The sequence below is a fragment of the Theobroma cacao genome, chromosome 6 (assembly GCF_053813885.1).
Source record: "Theobroma cacao isolate CCN51 chromosome 6, ASM5381388v1, whole genome shotgun sequence".
In the NCBI taxonomy this organism is placed as follows: domain Eukaryota; kingdom Viridiplantae; phylum Streptophyta; class Magnoliopsida; order Malvales; family Malvaceae; genus Theobroma; species Theobroma cacao.
In genome coordinates, this window is record NC_142644.1 from 24,121,981 (window position 1) to 24,136,426 (window position 14,446).

Consider the following 14,446-nt stretch of genomic DNA (forward strand, 5'->3'; position numbering starts at 1 on the left):
CTTAAAATTGATGTTCGTGTATGACAAGGTATGCTAGAAGCGTGGAAAACTAATCAGTTCTAAAGATAAAATCCTTGAAAAAGAAAAAGAGCAAATATTCAAAATGGTCAGAAAGAGGAAACAAACACTTTAGAAAAAACTCCTGACATAATTGATAAAATTTCAGAAGAAATTTCAGTACCTGAAATCATTAAAATGTAGGGATCTCAATAAATTATGTCATGATAAGAACAGATAGAATCAAAATGAAATAAACTTCGACGATATTTTTGGATATAATGTAACGCTTAATATTATAAAAAAAAAGATCTCGAACTTACATTTATTGAAGAATGTAGACATAGAAATGATTGACCTATGTTGAAAGATGCAATTTAGGTGGAATTGAATTCATTTGTAAAATGTGAAATTTTTGGACCTATAGTCCATATAACAAATGGTATAAAACTAGTGGGATCCAAATGCGTATCTGTACAAAAATAAAATAAGAAAAATGAGATTGTGAGATATATAAAGTACAACTTAACGCACAAGGTTGACATATTCTCTTGTGGTGGATTCAATTATAATTTTTATATTTAATTAGTCTGACAATATATGAGAAGATTAAAATGCGTCTAATGAATGTAACTACAGCCTATCTATATGGCTCATTTGATATTGATATCTCTATGAAATCCCTAAAAGATTTAAGTTGCTTGAAGCACAAAATTTGAATTCTTGAAAATTTTTTTCAATTAAATTAAATAAATATGTATAGGGATTAAAACAATCTAAATGCATATGGCATAATCACCTTAGTGACTGGCCTTAGTGAATATTTGTTGAAATAAGGTTATAAAATGATCTTATATACCCATGTGTTTTTATAAAAAGATTTGGATCTAAATTTATCATAATTACTATTTATGTTGATGACTTGAATATTATTGGAACTCTTAAAGAGTTATCAAAAGTTGTGGATTATTTAAAAAAAGAATTTGAGATAAAAGACCTTGGAAGAACAAAGTTTTGTTTGAGTCTTTAGATTAAGCAATTAACAAATGGAATTTTTGTCCATAAATCAAATTATATAGCAAAAGTGCTAAAGCAATTCTACATGGACAAAGCACATCCATAGAGTTCACAAATGATTGTAAGTTCGCTAGATGTGAAAAAAGACCATTTTCAACCTCGTGAGGATTATGAAAAACTTCTTGGTTTTAAAGTACCATAGCGTAGTGCAATTAGAGCACTAATGTATCTTGCTAGTAATAAATGATCTGATATATCATTTGCTGTAAATTTATTAGCAAGATATAGTTCTTCTCTACCTCGAAAACATTAAAAGGGAATTAAACATATACTTTTATATCTCCAAGTAACAATGGACATGAGTTTATATTATTCAAATGTATCAAAATCAAATTTAATTGATTATGCAGATGCAGAATATTTATCTGATTTGCACAAGATTCAATCCTAGATAGGTTACTTATTCACATGTAGAGGTATGACTATTTCATAGTATTTTGTAAAACAATCTATATTTGCTACTTCTTTTAACCATACAGAAATTTTGACAACTCATGAGTCAAGTCATGAATGTAATCTGTAACTCAACATATTTGAGGAACATGTTACTTGTCAATCAATAAGTAAATTTCAACAACATTATATGAAGATAATACCACTTGCATACTCTAGTTAAAGGAAGAATACATTCAAGGCCATAGAGAAAACACATTTCACCAAAGTTCTTTTTCACTCATGATCTCCAAAAAAACAGTGATATTAGTGTTCAACAAATTTGTTTAAGTGATAATCCAGTAGATTTATTCACCAAAGCCATTCCTACTACAACAATTGAAAAATTGGTACAAAAGATTGGAATGTGCTATTTTAAAGATCTTAAATAATGCAATCATCAGGGGAAATAAAATATGTACTATACTATTTTCCTTCATCAAGGTTTTTCCCACTGGGCTTTTCTTGATAAGGTTTTTAATGAGGCAGTATTTTAAAAGTGTAGTCTTGAAAAGAATTATGTATTTTTTTCCTTCAACCGGATTTTTTTCCCATGAGATTTTTTTCTAGTAAAGTTTTACTAAGACATATTCTTAATATAATGGATATTCAAAGGGGAGTGTTATGAATATATGCGTGAATATCTATTATGTTATGTATATTTAGATTCGGATGTAGATTAGATTGGGTTAACATTAGGATTTAATCTAACCATCTAATCCCTTGGTATATCTATATCATGTAAATTTTATCTAGATACGGGTTATTAGCCTATAAATAAGGCTCTCACTTCATTTGTAAATACAAACTCAAATAAGATCTTCTTATTCTCTATATACGTTTTCTCATAGTTATTCTTTCAAGTTATATTTCATAACAAATTGTACATTTATTTGAAAAAAGAATTCAATTCCACAACATTGCTTAATAAATTTGATGCATTGCTTCTAAGAGGATCCTTGAAAAGTATCGTGCCAATAAGACATTAAAAGGCCATGTTCACTAGAAAATTTGTTAAACGATTGGATTCGAGATACACATAAATTATTCTAACTTGCCATTCCTTCTTCAACAAATCTTTGATAGTTGAAGTCAAGTCTGAATTAGTATTTGGCTCATTTATTTTCATTTGAATTACCTTGCAGCGATTTTGTTGGCCATAGCCAACATCACCTGGTGACATCTCATTCTATGCCAACGACAAACTCTAATAAACACCCCATAATTTTGCTCCATATGCAAAACAATTTTGAAGTGTATCTGAAAAGCCGCATTTCCAATTCCCAAAGTGGCCATGAAAAACACCTCTCGCAGTGGATGGATGGCCTCATAGTGTTCTTTTTTTTTATTGTGATAGGATTCCTCTATCACAATTGATGGTCAAATCGAATAGCTACCCACCCATGTAATTCCAATGCTAACTAACAAAAGAATTACTTCTACAAAGCGTTTTGGCTCAACAACTCTCTTTCTCTCTCTTTTTTTTATAAAAATAAAGTTTCCATACCACATTTCTCATTTTTTTCTTTCCTTTAAAGTTTCAGCAGCAGTTTCTCTTAGGGATTCAACAGGATTTTAATTTGAATACTTGCTGAAGAATATGAAAAAAGCGTGAAAGAGGTTTTAGGAAAAAGTGAAAATATTTTAATCTTTAATTTTAATGGGAGAAAAAGAAGGGGAAAAGGAAGATAATAGAGTTAGAGAAAAAACAAAGAGGAATCAAACAAAAGAAAAGAATGGGAAAGAAAAAAAAGGAAATTTTTTTATTTAATTAATTATTAAAAACTTTTGGGTAAAATACCCAGACTCTTTAAACTTTTAAGCATAATTTAAGATGGGTTTATTAATTTTTGATATGAATAATGAGACCCAAAAGTGCAAACACCGTTAATAAAAAATATGAAATGATTAAAATACTTTTTCTTTTTTCTCTCCTATTTTTTTCTTTTAAAAATGTAGTCGATCGACGATGCTCCCATTCATCGGTCGGCTACCCAATAGCTAGATCTCACCATCCATGGCTAGATCTGGCTAGATCTAACGCATTCCCGATAAGGAGTGCAATTTGGCTGCACTCCTCAAAAGGAACGCAGATTGTGCTCTTCAAAAGGAACGTCGATCGCGTTCCTCACAACTGAATCTTGCCATCCATGGGGAGCACAGGGGTAGGGGCGTGGCTCCCCTGGGGAGTTCGGGGGGAGAGAGATCCGACTGAAGCCAGATTTGGCGCTCCTTTGCCTGAGAAAAAAGAATTAAAAATGAAAAATTATAGTTCATATGATGTGGTGATTTTTACAATTTATGAAGAGTAAAATTATCTTTTCAATATTGATATGTCATCAAACTAAAGAAATATTAACGATTGACTAATAGCTAAACTTATGTATCAAGTGAAAGATATTCTTTTGGAGCGGACTATGCATTTCGAATATTAATGGATTCACATGGAATTATAACTAAAAATTAAGAGATTATGCTATTTTACCGAAAACTTTTTAATATTTAAGTTTAAGTCCTTAAAGATTTTTAATTTTACTTTATTAATGAGATAATAGCATTTGGTGAGCTTGTGTCAAGTTTGCATCAAATATAAATTCTATGTGTGCTATTTTTGGGACTATGTGGATGTTTTTGCTACTGCGGTTTATGGGCGGTAAGGAGTTTACAAGGGAATCAGAAACAATCAATGAAGAAATAAGGCTGTGTCGGATGGATTCAACTGATGAGTATGCATTGAGTTTTGATCAAAGTGTTGCACATTTGTGGATAGAATGGCTTTTGCAACTAGTGGAAGTATGGATAGTTGTGTAAGTAAATTTCGACGTTTGTATGAAACAGGAGTAGTGGTAATTAGGTTAGCCTGTCTTGGATCCTGTTAAGCTGCCCACTTTTTGTTTATAGGTTGTTGGCTTTTGATGAGAGCCTTTAGGACCTTTTGATGTTAACGCCACTGTTTACTCAATGACTGGTTTTTTTTTTTGACAAATGTACATATTCTCTTTATCCAGATTGGAGCTCTCTGTGTTAGGAAAGTCTTTTGCGTTCTAAGCAAGAGACTTAAAATGATATTACAATGCTGAAGTTAATAATAATTTTGTTTTTAAAAAAATTAAAAAATTAAAAAATAAATATTTTTTTTGGAGTGAAATATGATTTCATTACCTTATTAAATTGAATTAAATCTGACATATAAATATATAAAGAGACAATCACTAATACTCACTATAACTTAAGAAATCTTCCCTTTACATGGTTAAAGAGCCTCATTAAAAACCTATTCATAAAAAAACCCTGAGGGATAAAAACCATGAGTAAAGGAAAAGAGTACCCTTTGAATCATATAATCATTGGGATTGCAATATCCATCCTCAACCTAACCACCTTCAAATGAACTTCTAGCCTCTCGAATGATAACAAGTTGAATATCATCAGGCATGTGAGATCAATCAAACCAAGCCATCGCTTCCTCACTCATGTCTTTTGCCCTTTTAACCAACAAATGCGCCACTTCATTACCTTCTCTTAGACAATGGAGAATAGCATCACAATCAATGCTCACTATTAGATTAAGGCAATCTTCTACAATATGGCCTAAGACACCAGACAAGTGTTTTCGTTTAATCCAATCAACCACCACCTTGCAATCCATTTCAATCTCCTTTATCATCATATTCTCCATTTGGCAGCAACGTAGAGACCAAACTAAGGCAACTAATTCAGTTTCCTCCATTGTTTGACCTGTGTGCATTCTTTTTGAGCCAGCTAATTCGACCTCCCCTGATACATTACAAACAACAAAGCCAGCTCCCATCCACCTTTCACCTGTTAACTCAAATGTAGTTGCATCCACATTCAATTTCTTCCTCTTAGCGCTCTCCATTTACATGTTCTATGTTGTTGAGAGTTCGTCCTCCTTATCCTTACCCCATTAATAGACTTGTATTGCTCTATCAAATTGCCAGCTAACTCTATTACTTGTAGCAGCTCATAACTCTTGTTCTTGAAAATTGTCATATTACGTGCTTTCCATAAAGCCCATAAGACTCTCACAATTTCTTCTGTCTCTTTTTTCTCCACCATGTGGAATAAATGAAATATCCAATCTTGCACAAAAGAGAACATCACCTCTAATTGCCTAAAACCCTATTTCGAAATTAACCATACTGCCCTAGCTATCAAGCAACAGCAAAGACAATGGAAAGCCAATTCCATCTCATTGTCACAAGATGGGCTATTAACTTAGTAATAATGTGCCTTTGAGTTAATGCTTGACGAGTTGGGAGAATACCGTTAATTGCCTTCCACATGAACAAAATGACTTTCCTTCATATGTTTAGATGCCAAATTCATTTCCAAAAACCCATTATATTTCTACTTAAACTTCCAGCATCATGCAACGACATAAAATAGTGAGTCATTTTATACCCCGAATTCACAGAGTAGTGGCCATGCATATTATAGAACCAAACCTGTTTATCAATAGGTCGTTTATAGCCAAAGGAATTGCCAAATCAAACCACGTTCATAAGGAGGAAATAAAGTGGTAATTTTCTCTTCATGCCATGTCATATTTCTGTGATTAATCAACTCTGAAACCTTCATAGCATCATCAATTTAGTGATCAGAAAAAGTGAAAAGCCTAGGTGACTCATACGGAATCCAATTATCCTTTAAGACGCTAATACTCTAACCATCACTTACTCTCCAGATTAATCCCTTGTTGACCATTTGCTGACTCTTCCGAATACTTCTCCATAAATAGTTTGGGTTAGCACCAATTGGCGTGTTTAAAAAATCTATAGTAGGGAAGTATCTTTCTTTAAGAACTTTGTAAGCAAAAGTAGGTTCTTTCATTTGGAGTCTCCAACCCTGCTTCGCAAGCATGGCTAAATTGAAACATTTGATATCTCTGAAACCTATTTCTCCTAAAAATTTAGATTCACACATCGATTTCCAATTCTTCCAATGGATTTTTTGATCCTTGCTATTTCCACCCCACCAAAATTGTGCAATCATAGAGTCAATTTCATGACAGATGGAATTCGATGGCCTGAAATAGCTCATAATGTAAGTTGGAATTGCTCGCACTACAAATTTAATAAGAATTTCTCTCCCCGCTGCAGATAGCAATTTATTTTTCCAATTTGAGATGTGTTTAACAACCCTTTCTTTGACATAATTGAAAATCTATTTTTTGGAACCTTCTGCAACTAAAGGCATTCCCAAATACATACCACCCCATTGTGCTTCATTAATATCAAGCATTTGACTTACCATTGCTCTATCCTCTATTGAAGTATTTCTACTAAATAACAAACCAAATTTATCCTTGTTGATTTTCTGACCTGAAGCAGCTTCATATTTTTCAAAAATTTCCTTCAATGCTTGTACTTCTTGCTGTTTGACCTTTCCAAAAATCATACTATTGTCTGCAAACAAAAGATGAGTAATATTTGTTCCATTATGGCATATCTTCATTCCCAAAATGCTCTTTGCCACCTTAGTCCAATTTAGCAAGCCAGAAAGGGCTTCTGACACAATTACGAAAAGAAAAGGAGCAAGTGGATCACCTTGACGCAAACCTCTCGAGGGTATAAATCTCTGTCCTGGTACACCATTGATCAATGCCGAATATACACCGTTGTAATGCATCTCCAAATCATATCAATAAAGATTCCTTTAAAGCCCATCTTTCGCATTGTTTCCTTAACACAAGTCCACTCCACCCTGTCGTAAACTTTGCTCATATCAAGTTTAAGAGCAAAATTGCTTATCTTCCCCAATCTTTTGTTATGTAAAGCATGGATGATTTCTTGGGTGACAATGACATTATTTGATATTTGCCTGCCTTATACCAAAGCACTCTGATTTTCTGAAATGACGGCTGGCAAGATAAGTTTTAGTCTGTTTGTGAGAACTTTGCATGCAATGTTGTAAAAGTTATTACGCAGACTAATTGGACGAAATTGGCTCACTTTCTCCGGTTAACTGACTTTTAGAATCAAGACTAGATGTGTATGATTAATATCTGGATCCTGGATCCTTCCTTCCAAAAATTCAACAACATATTTATGCACATCATTCTTAAGGTTTTCCCAAAATTTTTGGAAAAATAATGCAGGGAGACCGTCAGGGCCTAAGGCTTTCATGGGGTGCATCTGAAACAAAGCTAGCCTTACCTCTTCCTTCGAAATTTCACCATTCAATTGCCCATTCATCTCAGGCGTTACCTTAGCTTGAATTCCTGTCCATCTTTCTACAATTCGCGTTGTTGGATTCGATGTAGTAAATACTTGAGAGAAAAAACTACTGACCTCCTAATAAAGCTCTTCTTGTGACTCTGTCCATGCATCATCTTCCTTCTTTATAGCCCACATTGTGTTTTTGCTCCTTCTCTCTTTAGCTCTCTGATGAAAGAATTTTGTGTTCTTATCACCATCTCGTAAGCACTCAATCCGGGAACGTTATCTCCACATCACCTCTTCATCCCGAGTCAAGCTATTTAGCTCTGCTTGAGTATGTTTTAACTTTTGCAAATTAACACCCGTCAAATGCATATCTTGAATTTTTTCTTTTTTTCTTCCTAATCTTCACCTGCAAATGATTCAAAGGGTTTGGTTTTTGAGCCCGTAACTAGTTTTTAATTCTCTCTGGTTTACCCATAAGTCCATATGATTAATCTGCCAGAGTAGATAAAGCATCCGATATAGCTTTGTTACATACCTCATCAGATAACCATGCTTTCTTATAATGGAATCGTCTTCGCTAGCGTACCTTTCGAAGATAAAACAAATCCAACCTTTGTGCCAGGTGGTCAGAAGCTCCCAATTGTTCATTAAATATTGAAGCTCATGGGAATAACTCTCTCCACTTTTTCGTACACAAAGCCCTATTCAGTCTACAATGAATGAAAACTTCTGCATCTCGGTTGTTCCACCAAGTATACTTTGGCCCTTTGTAACCCATATCCCTTAATGCGCAGTCAGAGCATGTCTCACGGAATTCACTCATTTGTACTTTCTTTCTTTCTGGCCCACCTTCCTTTTCACTAGCAAAGAATATTTCATTGAAGTCCCTCACACATAACCACAGCAATTGCGATCGCGTCCCAAGCTGTCTGAGTAAACTCCAACTTCGATGTCTATCTTTTGCATTTGGTAAACCATAAAATCCAGTAAATCTCCACTTGGAACCTTTCAACAAAATTTCTGTGTCTATATGGTTTCTAGAATAAGAAGTCACAGCAATATCAACATCTTTCCTCCAAACAATTGCCAAACCTCCTGCTCTTCCATTAGCATCCAGTGCCAGGCACCCATCCATACCAAACCTAATTCTCAATCTCTCCATCTCCGAACCACTCTTTTTTGTCTCCATCAAAAAGACTATATTGGGATTTTTGCTCCTAAGATAATCTAGAAGCATTTGAATTGTACGAGGATTCCCGAATCCTCAACGATTCCAACAAATTATCCTCATTTATCCAAGCAGTGCTAGTCATTTTGACCATTTTGCACCGCTGGTTCATTAGAAACTATGTCAACCAAATTCAACTTCTTCCCACATTCCACCACTTTCTCCAAGTTCCCTTCATCCAATCTCTTCTTTTTCTTCTCCAACCCTAACAATTTAAAAAAAAAAAACCTAATTTTCTTTAAATTAATTTGGAGAGCGATCAATTTCTTTCTTTCTATATTTTTTTCTTTAGATAGGGTAATTGACAATGTCATTGAATACCAAAAATATTCTTTCTTTAAAAGATACATTCAATCTAGAAAGCGTAATTGACAATGTCATTGAATACCAAAACTATTCTCTTTTTGTCATCCATCTTTTCCCTGAAAAATAATAGAAAGACAGAAGAATTTTCAAATTGTATTCCAAAGATGAAGAAAAAGAAACTCATCCACAATTCTCTAAGAAACTTGTTTGTTCAATAAATGGAATCTATCTAGAAGCTCATTCGGAACCTAACACTCGACCTTATTCGGCCTTTTTGGCAAAAGATGAAGCCAGCAAAAATTCAAGTGAGAAAAGAAATTGCACTGCAACTTGAATAACAAATAGAGGATGTAGACACCCATTTGTGTCCGAGAACAAACAAAAAATATATAAATAAATAAAATACAAAAATAAAAATAAAAAATGCAGAAAAACAAAAAATTAATTACGAGAAAATACAAAAAAGGAAAGCAAGTAAGGGGCTTCTCTTTTGCTTTTCTGCAATTGGCCCAAGCACATTATTATGCTGGTCGTGATGGGCATTTTTATCTTTCTTTTTGTAAAGAGATAAATGTGTAGAAAAAACATATGAATATTTGTCTTATTAATTGGTGCATGATTTTTCTCAATTCTTAGAAAAAAAGATCTGTAAAAGAAGAAACTGCTCCTGCTTCTCTTTTATATGTTTATCATTTATCAACCTGCATTTCCTTCCTTTCTATATTTGATTCAGCACCATGGTTTTCAACGGAGATCTCCCTGTACCTAAATACTTATATATCTTATCACATTAAACTTTTTTAAATTATAATTCTATTTGTTTAGGTACTCCTTGCAGAGTTCTAACTCAATTAATTTTGCAGAAATATTCACTAGGGACAAAATAGATAGATGAATGGGAATTTTTGTGTTCATTTTTCATCCCATGGAACTCAACAATAACAAATGTTCAAGTATACAAACACTGTGCATTCTGGAAACAAGAGAAAAGAAAAGGGATTACGCCAATTGCTAAGCTGTCTGTAACTTATTCGTATGTCTTCAGGAAAGATTTTAGAAAGACATACTGCAAGTTTACTGGAAAAAAGCTCTCACCGCAAATTTGACAGCGAAACATGGAGATATGTCTGGTAGCTACCTGGGGATGGGAACCATATCTGAATCCAGGTCCAAAAGGGACATTTCAGGTAAGTTGCTTGATGTTGTTATGCTGCTCTGCATTCTTTCAGTTCTCCCGAGAGCCATCTCTATAGCCATGCATTCCTTCAGTTCAGTTAATACAAGACTCATGTCAGGCCTTTGGATTGAAGCTGGTTGTGCACATGACATGGCTATCTCCACCACTTTCCAGGCAGCATTGACATCGAATTCACCTTGCAACCTGGGATCAATAATGCTCCGAATGTCTCCCTTTTCCACTATTGGACTCAGCCATTGAAGTACGTGAATGCCGCAGTCAGGGATCCTTATTATTGCAGGCTGCCCTGTGATTAGCTCAAATAGGATAATTCCAAAGCTGTAAACATCGCTTTTCTTGTTTAGGTTCCCTGAACATTGAAATCTATATGGAAAACACAAACGGTTTCTGTCAGTAGGAGTTTTGTATAAATTAGATGAATGAAACAAGCATAAAAGTCTTTTTATGTTTTCTTTCAATATCGTTTTTGCTTATCCAATGATGCTGAGAAATTAAATTATTAGAGATTATTTGGATGAGCCCAGTCCCAGAGCCTGTAGAGAATGGAAGATCAGATGACGCATCCAGAGCCTAACACTTGGGATTTGAAAGTTAACATGATCCAATCTGTGAGGCTAAGATAACATTTTGCCAACGGAAAATGTTACTAGGTTTAGATAGCAGTTATGTGAGAATTCTCATCAAGATTTAAGGAGCGGATCAGTTATAATTAAAGAATTAAGAAATTAAACAAATTCAGATAAATTTCATCAAGTTTTAGATAATTACTCAGGATCAAGATATCCGGGTGTGCCAGCAGGGCAAGTTGATATGTGAGACTGATTTTCTGTTATGAAAATTTTAGACAACCCAAAATCAGCTATCTTCGCTTGCATGCTTTCGGTCAATAAGATGTTCGCAGATTTCAAATCTCTATGAACTACGGGCGGTTTGCAACCATTATGTAGATACTCCAAACCTGCAACTCTAGAAAGTCATTAGTTAAGATCTGTTTTAAGGGGAGAAAAGGAATTTACAAATCAAATACATTAAAAAAAGTCATTGTCGAACCATAGGCAGCATCTATGGCAATTTGAAGCCTTTCTTTCCATTTGAAAACATTTCTGTTTGTGCCTGCGTGCAAAAAACACATCAAAATTATCAAAGGGAATAGACAATAGGCTTGCAACTTTGCAGAAATAAGTACATAGATTAAACTCAACTTTTCATTTAAAACAAACAAATTTTAAAGATAATATTGTTCATACCTGATAAGTGCTGTCTCAAGTTTCCATTTGCCATGTACTCATAAATCAGCGCCATCTTGCCATTCTCATCACAGTAACCAATAAGAGATACAAGATTTCTATGATGAACAATCATTAAAAGTTGTACCTGCAATATTTTAAAATGGTGCTTCATCATATCCAAACGAATTTATTGTCATAATTATATATCATATTGATGCTAATTTCAACATAGGATAAACCTTTTGGCTGCATTAAAATCTGACCTCTGCTCGAAATTCTTTAAATCCTTGCTTTGATGATGGCGACAGTAATTTGACCGCAACTGGAGTTTCATCATTCAGAGTACCAAGGTAAACTTTTCCAAATCCTCCCTCGCCAACGACAGTTGTGAAGTTACCGGTGATTTTAACAATCTGAGAGTAAGTGAAGGGTCGATTCTTTGATTTAAATGACCCTTCCTTGGATGACTTGATCAGAGGCTCTACAACAACAGTGAAGTTATCATTTGTATTATTCTTGTTGTATCAGAAGAAAGTGTTTTCAGATAATTGTAGGGAAATTGGATGGCCCAGAGATGAGCTTTAGTAATAAAGGATTATACAATTCCTATGTGAATAGGAAAAGTTAGTAGTCCTGGTTTATTGGAGAAAATTTGAATTTACAAGTGATCTGCACTCATAGTCTCTAATTGAAATTCTCTTACAAAATACCTACCCAAAAGCCCTCCATATGGTGGTGAATAAGAAAGGTGGATTTCTAGTCTTAATGAGAGGTGTTAGTAACTTTTATGGTGTGTGTTCCTACCACTCCAATGCCAGAAAGCCTAAAACAACTAATTGCTAACAGTGTGTCCACACTATTTAAGCATGGGTGTCGACGCCTGCTGGTTTAAAAATAAATGGCTTGAATTCAAACCACATACAACACTCATGCAGTATGTCTACAGTTATCAGGTCCAGTATATGCTCTAAACTTAAGAAATAAACAGCATCTCGAGTAGTGACGTTATCATGTAGTGATAATCTCGACACTGATAAACAGGGCCAGTCTTGAAAACCAGAGGAATTAACAAACTTGACTAATTTCGATGCAAAAACAAAAACTATACGTGAAAGAAAGAAAGTACCTCGTTGTCTTCTCCTTCTAATTATGCAAAATACAAATAGAATGCTCAAGAAGATGAGGACCAAAACAGATACAATCGATGCAACAACTGGAACAACAAACTTGTTCTTTTCTTTATCATGACATGAATCCATTTGGCATAAATCTGGATTTTCGGGCAAACTGGCATTGAACAGAATAGACAAATCTCAAAATGCATCAATTGAAATATGACAAATTATTGCATATAGAATCAAAATTCGTTCGGAAACTTGTAACAAGATTGCAATCAGTATTAAAACTAACTATTGATTGAAACCCTGACATAATGATTAGTCCCATATGGTTTCTGTTAAAATATAGTTGACTAATTCATTCGAAAAAGATTTTATCATATTGTCGAAGGAAAAGCAGTGTCAAAGCAACATGGGAGTCATAAGAACAGGGAAATTAATTGAGTTACAGTAAGATGAGTTTGAATCGTTATAGCGTATAAAGTCTGTAGAAGATTACAAACCTCAAAACCAGGGATCCATTATCAGACTTGTCCTTGAGAGATTGGGGAACTGAACCTGTGAGCTGGTTTCCAGATAAATTTCTACGCAGAAAGTGATATATAAATTTTTGTTTTCATAGCTGAGTACTGCGACCTTATGAATGTGCATTATAAACAATTAGGTAAACTTTTATATCGTAGCTGAAAAATTAGAATCCTGAAATTAGTATGCGTAACTTACAGGACTTTCAAATTTGGCAGTTGCGATAAAACTTCTGGCACTGGCCCTGTTAATTCATTGTTTGATAAGTCACTGAAAACAAAAAATTAATCGAGTAAACATTTTGAGTGAAAATTCCATAAAGTCATAAAAGAAAGTAATACTCTGTCTTGTCATAGATAGGGTTGCATATGCTCTAAAAACAGAATCTGCAGCTTTGTAACTATTGTGTAGTAGCCGCAAAAAAGAGCTGCTCAATTGAAGGATCATGCTGATACTGCTGCAAAGGGGATATTTGGACAAATATTTTCTAGGAGTCACTTCTTGTCTATAACAACTTTAAAAGCTAGAAGGTTAATACTCACAGGGACTCTATTGCCTGCAGATCAGAGAATGACAAAGAAATCGCCCCCATTAATTTACTTGCACTCAGGTTCCTGCAAGGAATTTAGCAATACGGAGAAATATATCGCCGTGAATATCATAAATATATAATGTATTGCATTCTAATGCATGACTCCCACTAAGACTTTTTATTTGAAAAATGTTGTTGCAATGGATGTGGAATACATCTTTGGATGACTTGAAACTGCACTCACAGTGATATGATCCTTGGAGTACCGTTGAACCTGCAGGTTAAACCACTCCAGGTATATACTTCGGGGAGGCACGGATCTCCTTGCCAATCATCTTTGATTATGTTGTATGTTTGCTTGATGGCCATGATAGCATCACCTAAATGGTCAAATTTCAAAAAGAAAATGGTTGAGAATTGAACTTAGCTAACAAGTAGCAGCCATATGAAAGTACCACAGAACCAACATTTCCAAATTTGCAGTTAGTTTTCGGATGTAAAATTAGTTTTTTCTTTTCCTAGGATTATTTGCAGGAACATTCTCAGCTTTCCAAGCCATTCACCTTTCCTCTGCATTTTTATTCTGGTAAAACTACACTGCAGCCCTCTAACTCTG

At 34.3% G+C, this 14,446-nt stretch overlaps 1 protein-coding gene across 2 annotated transcripts in view; it reads right to left on the minus strand.

The window, feature by feature from the left end:
- LOC18596048 (putative LRR receptor-like serine/threonine-protein kinase At1g05700) overlaps window positions 1-14,446 on the minus strand; it is a 47,278-nt gene that overhangs the window by 29,606 nt on the left and 3,226 nt on the right. The window contains exons 4-13 of one of the 2 annotated variants that reach the window (XM_018122680.2): window positions 14,075-14,210; window positions 13,841-13,912; window positions 13,497-13,568; window positions 13,277-13,357; window positions 12,782-12,942; window positions 11,919-12,136; window positions 11,674-11,800; window positions 11,477-11,539; window positions 11,195-11,384; window positions 10,367-10,789 (exon numbers count right to left, since the gene is read on the minus strand). In XM_018122680.2, coding sequence (XP_017978169.1) covers window positions 10,367-10,789; window positions 11,195-11,384; window positions 11,477-11,539; window positions 11,674-11,800; window positions 11,919-12,136; window positions 12,782-12,942; window positions 13,277-13,357; window positions 13,497-13,568; window positions 13,841-13,912; window positions 14,075-14,210 — 1,543 coding nt within the window. Of the gene's footprint in view, window positions 1-10,366; window positions 10,790-11,194; window positions 11,393-11,476; window positions 11,540-11,673; window positions 11,801-11,918; window positions 12,137-12,781; window positions 12,943-13,276; window positions 13,358-13,496; window positions 13,569-13,840; window positions 13,913-14,074; window positions 14,211-14,446 lie in introns of those variants that run through there. The other variant, XM_088807694.1, reaches the window with a different exon arrangement.